This window comes from Rosa chinensis, chromosome 6 (genome assembly GCF_002994745.2).
Source record: "Rosa chinensis cultivar Old Blush chromosome 6, RchiOBHm-V2, whole genome shotgun sequence".
Taxonomy (NCBI): Eukaryota; Viridiplantae; Streptophyta; class Magnoliopsida; order Rosales; family Rosaceae; genus Rosa; species Rosa chinensis.
The window spans coordinates 19,931,294-19,941,398 of NC_037093.1; the positions used below are offsets into that span (position 1 = coordinate 19,931,294).

The window sequence follows — 10,105 nt, forward strand, 5'->3', positions numbered from 1 at the left end:
ACTGGAGCTGCGCACCTGCTGCCCATTAGACATAACCTGTTGTTGCATAGAGGTCTGTATGGCCATGGTCTGCCTAGGTGACACTAGCGTCGTTTGTCCAACTGGTGTCAATACTTGGCGTGCATGGCTGCTTTGACCTTGCTCAAAAGACCAATTTCTATTGCCTTCTTTCTGGCTACTATGTGTTCCTGTTCCAGTCTGAAACCAACGCAGCCACGCGTTCATCATATCAGACTGGACTCCCATGCTGCGGTTGAGTTGCCCAAAACTATTTTCTAGATTGCGGTCGAGCCGAGTGAAACAATTTTCGAGACTTTGGCCCAATCGGCCAATGCCATCATCAACATTGTCAAGATCATGGTTAAGACTCTGCCAAGATACATCGGCTGCAGTGGTTGCAGGTGTGTTTGTGGGTGCTGGTTCATATAATGGATTGACTCCTAGTGGTAGGCTCCACGGAGGTTGTCCTGTCCCGGCTGTTGTTGCTGACGAATTAACTGGTTCATATAATGGATTATATTCTTGCGAAAACCCCCAAGGGAATGATCCAGTACTGATTGTAACGGCCGACATACTTATAGATTCGTAAGGAGGGGTATATCCTGGAGGGAGCCCCCATGGATAAGATACAGGGTTATACGGCTGCGTACTAGCCGCGATCGTATAATTATCTCTGCTTGATGTCCCTGAAAGATGGACCTCATGCAACTGTTGACTAAAAGACGGATGACCGGCTGTAGTAGAGGTTGATACTACCGTAGCAGTCGTTACAACTAACGATACAGGATGTGCTATGACTCCACTTGTCATAGAGACCCCATTTGAAGTTGATGTTGACGTCATTGGAAGGGTCGACATTGATACCACAGGGTCTCTTGATATAACTGTTCTGTTCGGACAAGAAGAAGAACTATGGCCTTGTTGCCTACACCTGTAACAACGATTCCCTCGAGATTTGGCGTAGGGATCTGGTAACATTCAGCGAGTGTCGTCCCACCGGGTGTGCCAAAAGATGTTCTCTCAAAAATCGTCTCGGCCACGTGTCACTCGGCCGAGGTCCTCTTAGCTTACACGTGTCCTTCTGGCTTGGTGACGTGTGCGCGGGTGTGCCAACTCGCGGCCGAGAGGCCTAGCGAGGTTTTGATCTAGGTCACAGAGTTTGCGCTGATCTGACTTCTAATCAGTCGATTGTGGGCTGAGGAAGGATCGATCTCGGCCGCGGGGTTCTCTCTGCCTTGGGTGCAAGGACTTTACACGATTCGGCTTTGCTAGCCAGAGTGTTCGTGCTGTGCAACTCGGTGAGTGAATGTGAAAGTGCGAGTGATATATAATTGATAAATCTATAGGATCCAGATACTCACAAGTCACAGTAAAACAAAATCAAAATATAAGGTGTTACCCTGATGCCTTGATTCAATACGAGTTCGGACGAAGAAACGCATGAACTCTAAAAACTTGTTTATATGATTTTCTTGATATGATTTGTGAAAAAAGTAAGTGCAGGAAAAATAACGAGCAAGGAATTAAAGAACGACAAAATAAATATGCAAGAATGTAAAGGGCAGGAAAGACAAGAAAAATACCAGTAAGTAAAATAATTGACGATGGATAATTTAGATTGATAGAATGTAGAGATGCGATAGAGAATTTGAGAATGTTGAATTTGTATTGAGCTGTTGTGTTTTTGGTCGTGGACCTCTAACAAAGATGTCTACGGCCCCTTTTATAGTACAAAATAAATAAAACGAATACAGTCTCAACTTTAATTGTGAGATTGGATTGATTACAAATTGGATTCTATGAATAAAATTCCTTTGATGTTCATAACTGGCAATCAACCATCATGACTCATCAACGATTATTTTTGTAACAGACCATCATGGCTCTTCAATGCTTATTTTTGTAACGGCCACACTTAGTGCTGCAATGTCTCTGAACGTAGAATTTGTCATTCAGTAGCTTTTATTTGCTCATAATGTCATGTCATCAGTGTCTCTGGCCAATTGAAACGACATTGGATAAGACTTTCTCAACCACAAGTAAATCAGAAATCGACTCATGTGAGCCGGATCTCGGCTGAGGTGAAGCAAGTCAGACCTCGGCTAAAGGGAGCCAGGCTGAAGTGAGCCGGGACTCGGCTGAGGTGAAGTAAGCCGGACCTCAGCTGGAGTGAGCCGAGTCTGGCCTCGGCTAGAGTGAAGTAAGCCGGACCTCGGCTGGAGTGAGCCAAGCTAAAGTGAGTCGGCCTCGGCTGAGGTGAAGTGAGCCGGACCTCAGCTGGATATTATATCACAGCTCATGATGACCTAGGCCTGGTTCTTGTGGGCCCCGGCTTAACGTCACGTAGGTCTTGCCAAATTTAGGTTCAAACAGGTTTTTAACGAGGCAATGAATGAAGCGGCACAAGGGGGAGTGTTGAAGAAAATCAGCTATTAGTGTGCCTAATCAAACTAGCAGTAGTAATAGGAGAGAAGGTTCTAGAGTTCCTAATCCTACTCGGATTAGTATTCCTTGTAACATTAGAACATGTACTTTGTAATCTCTATATATAGGGCTCCTATTCTCAATAATACGATTACACAATTCTCTCTACATTCTCTCTCGAATCTATTTTACTTAAACACTAAGATTAATTAGCTCCTTTTTCGTTCCTTTGATGCATTTTTTATGATCTCGATTTACAACATGGACTGGAAATCGATGCGGTAACTAGTATTATGGACTGCCATTATTTCCTCATGTTATGTATAAAGGAAGCCAGGAAGACACTACATAAGTACGTATCTACAATTCTACATCCTTCGGCATTACTGATACTCTGATAGAGGAAGAAAGAGAAAAAAGGAGGGGCGAAAGAAAAGATGGAAAAGAAGTCAAATCAGTTTTAGTCGTTGTTTTGATATTACGAAAGGGAGAAATTGCTACACGTATCCGCGTGTGGCTGATCCACACTCAATGTGAATGTGAGCCTGGCATTTCCCTTGGATCCTTTTGCTGTTTTGGTCTTGCTCCTTGGAAAAGGGTACATGTACGTTCCCAATAGCAAAGTAGCTCTTCAAGGCTAAGTAAAATGCCAGCTTGTGGGGAAGCTGATTCTCTTTTGCTCTGTCTTTCAGTGTGAACAAAACGATCCTCCCCTTCAAGGCTAAGCAATAATCAAAGATAAAAAGAGAAATCTAGGTAGATGGATCGAGCTGAACTAGCTAGAACAAAGTGATAGCACGCAGAAGGAAGAAAGAGTAGTACATAGGAATTATTTAGAATAATGGACCAGGAGAGTGGTAAGCCCAAAAAAGAAATTGGAGGTAGGAGATTGATTGATTTGGTCTTCTCTTGGTCTATTACAGATGTTCTCAATAAAGATCATTACAAAACCCAGGTTTGCCTCTTTGCCTCTTATGTGATTAGTACAGCTAGCCCCAATTTTGTCAGTTTTCATTTTCGTTTCGTTTCCTTCTATTGGATTTCCTTCATAGGTTTTTGGTAAATGACCAAAACATATGTTTGTGGGATACGGTTAAATTTCTTGCTTGATGAACATATGCTTTTAGTTTATGTAATGTATAAGTTTAGATGTGTTGTGATTTGTGAAGTGTTTTCTCAATCTTAATATTCTTATTGGCATGTTTAAGATGTTTATTGCATATCCTTGTTATCAATTAATAGAGTATCTTATTGTAATTAAAATGTTTGTCTTTGTCATCGAAAAAAGAAAGAGGAATGTACATTGAAAATTTGAAATCTTCAACTCAACTCTTGAAATTCTCAAGTGTTCCTCACGCCCTCACCATTATGTTGCATTAGTACGTACATTTCGATTCCACTCAATCTGCCAATATCAGACTGTGGTAGCTAGAATGATTTTACAGTGACAGAGGAATCCTTATTTAGCTTGTCTTTCTATGATTGGTAATTTGTACCTTTATACGTTTGCTTTGTGCACATTTTCTTTTATAACAACTTACCAAACTATTGTTGATCCACCAAACAACAAAAGATAAGTGTTAACAATAACTACGTACTCATCTGCATTTGACATTAGATAATGTTTATGAGTGACTTACAGGTAACTAGGATTCCTGAGACGTTCTCGACCGTAACGAGTTACATGAAAGCATTTGTTCCTTCACTTCTTGAGGAAATACATGATGAATTACGCTCAAGCATGATGTCCCTGGCGCAGGCGCGAACTTGTGAAATTCTGACAGTTGAAACTTCCAAGGATCATAAACCTCCCAAAGACTTGTTTTACCAAATTACATGTGCAGAAGATTACGTAGGAGCATACGAGCCAGTTGTTGGTGATATCATTGCCTTGACCGATGTGAGACCAAAATCCATTGATGATTTGAATAGATCCAGAAATTCTTATGTTATTGCTTATGTTATTGGATCGCAACACGGAAGTTCTGATAAGCTTCCGATACTCGCATCAAAGTCTATCAATAAAGGAAACTCAGGAAACAAAAAGATTAATAGTAAGAGTGATACACTTTTTGCTGTTTGCCTCATGAACATGACGACAAATGTACGTGTATGGAAAGCTCTGAACTCAGAACTAGGCTCAAACACTAATCTGTTTAAGAATATTCTGCAAGTGCAACCACCAAATTCATCACATGTATTCTTCTGAACTTTTATGTTTACTTTAACATCATGAACCTTAATTACCTTACTTCATGTTTCAGATCAGCGCATGCATGTTGTATTCTCAATGTTAATGCTACTTTATGTTTGTTTCTCAGAGTCAGAATTCTTGCCAAATTTGTTTTTCCAATGATAAAGGCTGCCCTGAGCTTTTTACTAGATGGCCCACAATGTGTTCTGATCTAAATGATTCCCAAGAGGCTGCAGTTTTGGACTGTATCAGTTTGAGTAAGTGCCATCACCAGAATACGGTCAAGATAATATGGGGTCCTCCAGGGACTGGAAAAACAAAGACAATTGGTCTGTCACTATTTGCTCTATTTCAGTTGAAGTGCAGAACACTGACATGCGCTCCCACCAATATTGCTATCGTAGAAGTGACAACACGGCTCCTGAGATTGGTTAACCAGTCATTGGATTATGGCAAGTATGGACTTGGAGATATAATTCTATTTGGGAATAGGATGAGATTGAAGATTGATAATTATGATGACCTTCTTGAGATATTCCTTGATCATCGTGCTACAATTCTGTCCACATGTTTGAACCCATTGTCTGGTTGGAAACATTGGCTAGAGTCAATGATAGAATTGCTTGAGGATCCAAACAAACAATACTCATTGTATTTGCAATCAATAAGGAAAAGACACAATTATAAACATGAAGATTCTGGTGATAGGAGCTCAGCAAGTGATGGTGAAAATGATAATTTGACGTTTGAGCAGTATGTGAATGATAGACAGGACTCAATGTATTTGAAAAAGAGAAGGGAAAAATACAATGATGATGGTAAAGACAGTGATAATAGGAACTCATCAAGTGATGATCTCATTGGTTTTTTGACACTTGAGGAGTTTGTGAAGGAGAAACAGTATTCACTGTATTTGAAAAAGGGAAAGGAAAGATGCGACAATGACGGTGAAGATAGTGATAACACAAACTCATCAAGTGATGATGAAATTAATGTTTTGACGTTAGAGGAGTTTATGAAGGAGAAACAGAATGACATTGGTGACAATCTGAAGCTGTGTATGGTAAATTTGTACTCTCACTTGCCAACTTCTTGCATTTCATTAAAGGTGGTGAATTACATGATTAGAGCTATTAATTTGCTTGAGTCAATTAAATCATTAGTGTGTCAGGGGGTTGGCATTGCTAGTGAAGGGTTTCAATTGGTCCTGAACAATTGTGTTCATATACTGAGGTCACTTCGTGCATTTTCTGTTCCAACTTCTAATGATGGTCAGACAATAAGGAACTTGTGTTTGGAAAATGCTTGCTTAATATTTTGTACCGCATCAAGCTCTGCAAAATTGCACACGGAAGGAATGAAACCACTGGAACTTTTAGTCATTGATGAAGCTGCTCAGCTTAAAGAATGTGAATCAGCAATCCCTTTACAACGACCTGGTCTTCGACATGCTATTCTCATAGGAGATGAGAGGCAACTTCCTGCTATGGTTAAAAGCAAGGTTTCCATTTGTCCTTCCTGCTATTTACTTTTTCAAATTTGCAGATTCTTTTTATGTATATAGTCTTAGCGTCTGAATAAATAGACACATTTTGACTTGTCAATTAGATTGCTGAGAATGCTGGTTTCGGAAGAAGCTTGTTCGAAAGACTAGTCCTATTGGGACATGAGAAACACCTTCTCAATGTCCAGTATCGAATGCATCCATCAATCAGCTTATTTCCGAAAAAGGAGTTTTACAATAATCAGATATCAGATGGTCCAAATGTCAATGAAAGGAGCTATGAGAAATGCTTCCTTGAGGGAAAAATGTTTGGATCCTACTCCTTCATAAATATAGCCGATGGAAAAGAAGAATTTGATCGTGGACGCAGTTTGAAAAATATGGTTGAGGTTGCTGTTGTCTATCAGATAGTTCTTAGCCTTTACGAAGGTCAGCTGTTTTAAGATGTGTCTGGTTATCTTTTTGGGTTCTTTTTTGGTAGATATACGATTTTTCAGTTTCCTTGGTTTCCTTAATTTTGGTTTCGCACCACAGAATTCACTCGAACAAAGAAGAAGGTTAGTATTGGGGTAATATCACCTTACAAAGCCCAAGTCAATGCAATTGAAGAGAAAGTCAGAGAATACAGTACGGATCATTTAGCTGGAACTGGCTTCACTCTAAGTGTGCGATCTGTTGATGGATTCCAAGGTGGTGAAGAGGATGTGATAATCATCTCCACTGTTAGATGTAATGGGAATGGATCAATTGGTTTCCTCTCAAATCATCAAAGAGCAAATGTTGTACTAACACGTGCAAGGTACTAAGTCTACACTCTACAGTTGCATTACTATAGCTAGATTGTTGATGGATGGTGCATGCAGGTAGTGGCGGATCTAGGATACAAATTTGGGGTGGGCTAATTTAACACTTGCTTATAATAATTTTTTTTTTTTTCATCGATAATGTTACTAGATTTTATAAGATATTCTAAAGAAATACGTACTAATAAAAAATGTTATAACTAAATAAAAAGGGGAGAAGAAAATGGGTAAAGAAAAAAAAACAAGATTTGTCATTAAGTTTCTTATTAAGAAATACTAATAGAAAATCAAACAATTGTTAGTTTGTAAGAAAAGAAGAAAAAAAAAGGGAAAGAGCTAAAAACCAAAGAAACAGGAACAAAGGGAGCAGTGGGACTCGAGCCAAGGTCGAAAGTGGGAACAGCAAAATAACCACAGCACCCAGCCAACAAAACCAACGTAGGTCTAGCAGAAAATCAACACATATAATATATTAATTTTTGACTAAATTTTGGGTTGGGCCAGCCCTTCAAGTGGATCCGCCCCTGCATGCAGCTAGATGAATCAGATCCATCCATGTAATAGTGCATATATTTGCTTATCTGTATAATTGGTTGTTTCTGCATGTGTAGGCACTGTCTTTGGATATTGGGGAATGGACTGACCTTGTCTAAGAGTAACTCTATTTGGAAGAATCTAATCATTGATGCCAAGAATCGCAATTGTTTTTACAATGCTGATGAGGACAACAACTTGTCTCAGGCTATTGCCCTTGTGGATCTTGACCAAGTTCAAGTTTTATTCAATTCTGATTCTCTGCTGTTCAGAAATGCAAAATGGAAGGTACACACAATTCATCGTTAATTTTCAAGCCTTACAATAGTACAAATCTATACTTTTATTTAACCTGTATTCTCTAGAAGGGTGGTTCTAGTTGGACCTCTAAATTTGCTATTTGGACTTGGAAAGCTAAGTAGATCTCTTTACTTTTACCAAAACACTCTTGAAAATGAGATACAATAATCTATTACTCTATTTTTTATATGTATCTTCAATCACGAGAAAAAAAAAATCAAAATCACATGATTTTGCTCTCTTATGATTAGGTCTCTCCTCCACCAAAATTAATCAGAGAGTTGGTTCTCAATCTTGATGTTGCTGGAATCCCTTTGAATTTGCTAAAAGAATGATTTCAAGGCTTTTGGGTTGAAAGATCGAGTAATAACTATTTTATAATATTCAATTTATTTAGTTTAAGGAAATTTCAAATCAGATTGTTTTGAATTTAATTTTGTATTAAATGATAATTATTATTTTTATTTATTTATTTTAAGTAAATTATAAAACTATGTAAGCAATATACGGAAATTCCGGGAAAAAAATTAATTAATTGAATGTTATATTTGGAGAGGTTTATTTTTTTTTTTATTCATTTTCATCTCTGTCCTTATTTGTCTTTTTTTTTATGACTTCACAAAGTTTATTAATAATTGAAAAAAGTTAGAGTTCCAAATACCAAATTTCGAGGTCAAATTAGAACCCTTCTCTAGAATTCATATTCTTCCTTCCTTCCTTTCTTTCATTTTTTTTTTAATTCTTTGCTTCTTTATATTCCTTGGTGTTATTGTTACCCTTGATTAGTATATATGCATTTGTACAGGTTTACTTTGCCAATGAATTTTACAACTCCATCGCAAAAATTAAAGACCCCAAGATTCGTCGGGAAGTGGTTTCCCTACTGACAAATCTTTCAATTGGTTGGCGCCAATCTCATGGGGCGAAACTCTATGGTAGGACTTCTTGTCAGCTATTAGAGAAGTATCAAGTCCATGAGAACCTGAATTTGATTTGGACTGTGGACATTCTCCAAGAGAATTCACAACATGTACAGATTATACAAGTTTGGGATATTGTGCCACATTCTGATGTTCCAAATCTCACAAACCGTCTTGACATCATTTTCGGGAGTTACACAGTGGACAAGGTTAATCTCTGCAAACAAAGAAGTCTTGAGGGGTACGTATGAACTAATGAACTATGAACTCATATATGCGTGTACTGTGCACATGCTTGTCTTTGTTTTGCTTAGACGCTTAGTGCAAGTATTTTATGGATCTGGTTTATATCATGCATTCTTTATCAATTGCTATAGGGACGATGTAGTTCCAATTAGATGGCCGGTGGAATATTCAAGCAGTTACAGTGAATCTGATCCTCTGGAGTTCCTTTCAACACCATTATCTTGTCTCACTCTGAGGGACGAGCCAGCTGAAAATTCAACTGCATCTTATATGAGGTGTGTGAATGCATATGATGATTAAGCATAGTTTGAAACATATATTTATTACCATCCATTACTCGGGTTATTAATTTCCATCTATGTTGAGCCACTTCATTTTTTTTTTTTTCGCTTGAAGTATAGAATATGCAATGACATGCACGATTCTTTAATTTGATTAATTTCAATGATCGTTGCAATTCTATTGTCAGAAATAATGCATCCAACATGAGTGGAAAGGAGGCCACCGGATCAACACCAAGGTGGTAATTAAATGTGATGAGGTACAGTTCCGCATCTTCTCTCAGAGTGGACAGCATTCTTTTTATAATCTAACATTAGTTTTTTAGGAAACATTTTTATATCTAAATATCTAACTTTGAAACATGTAAACATCTGAATTTCAGAAGAGGACATTATGCAAGGCCAAAAGCAGGGGATCGAATATGTTGATTATGCCTCATATGGATGTTGTAAACATTACATATGAAATAGTTGCAGTTATCCAATATTTTGGCAAAAGTTGATTTCAAGTGATCTTAAATATTGCAATATTTGAAACAATTATTGTTCAATATGAACCGCTTACATGATCAAAGGACTATCAATTTTAGTATGGTTTGATGGATTACATCCAATGTTCTATAAAAAAAAAAACTTTAGCTGATCGGCCACACCTCCACAAATCAATTCACTATTACATATTGATAAATTATATCTTCCTGCCAAACTTTGCCATTATTCATACAGACCCAGCTACAAGTTTAGAAAGTAGCTAGCCTTGCGCCAGTAAGCTCATGAGCAACGTGATTCCTCTTATGCCGATTATGTTGCCTAGTGCAGCTCTGAAACCTCGACAGAATGTGCTTTACATCATCAAGAACAATCCACTCGATGCTCAAAAGTCAAAACCTCTGTGCCAT

The 10,105-nt window shown here is 38.1% G+C and overlaps 1 protein-coding gene across 1 annotated transcript; it reads left to right on the plus strand.

Moving 5' to 3' along the window:
- Nucleotides 1-3,021: 3,021 nt before the first annotated feature.
- Nucleotides 3,022-9,735, plus strand: LOC112168807. Its single transcript, XM_024305725.2, has 10 exons — nt 3,022-3,379; nt 4,067-4,621; nt 4,746-6,119; nt 6,227-6,551; nt 6,657-6,921; nt 7,537-7,747; nt 8,565-8,920; nt 9,057-9,200; nt 9,395-9,466; nt 9,590-9,735. The coding sequence occupies exons 1-9, from the start codon at nt 3,266-3,268 to the stop codon at nt 9,450-9,452; spliced, it is 3,402 nt and encodes a 1,133-aa protein (XP_024161493.1). The 5' UTR covers nt 3,022-3,265; the 3' UTR covers nt 9,453-9,466; nt 9,590-9,735.
- Nucleotides 9,736-10,105: the final 370 nt, after the last annotated feature.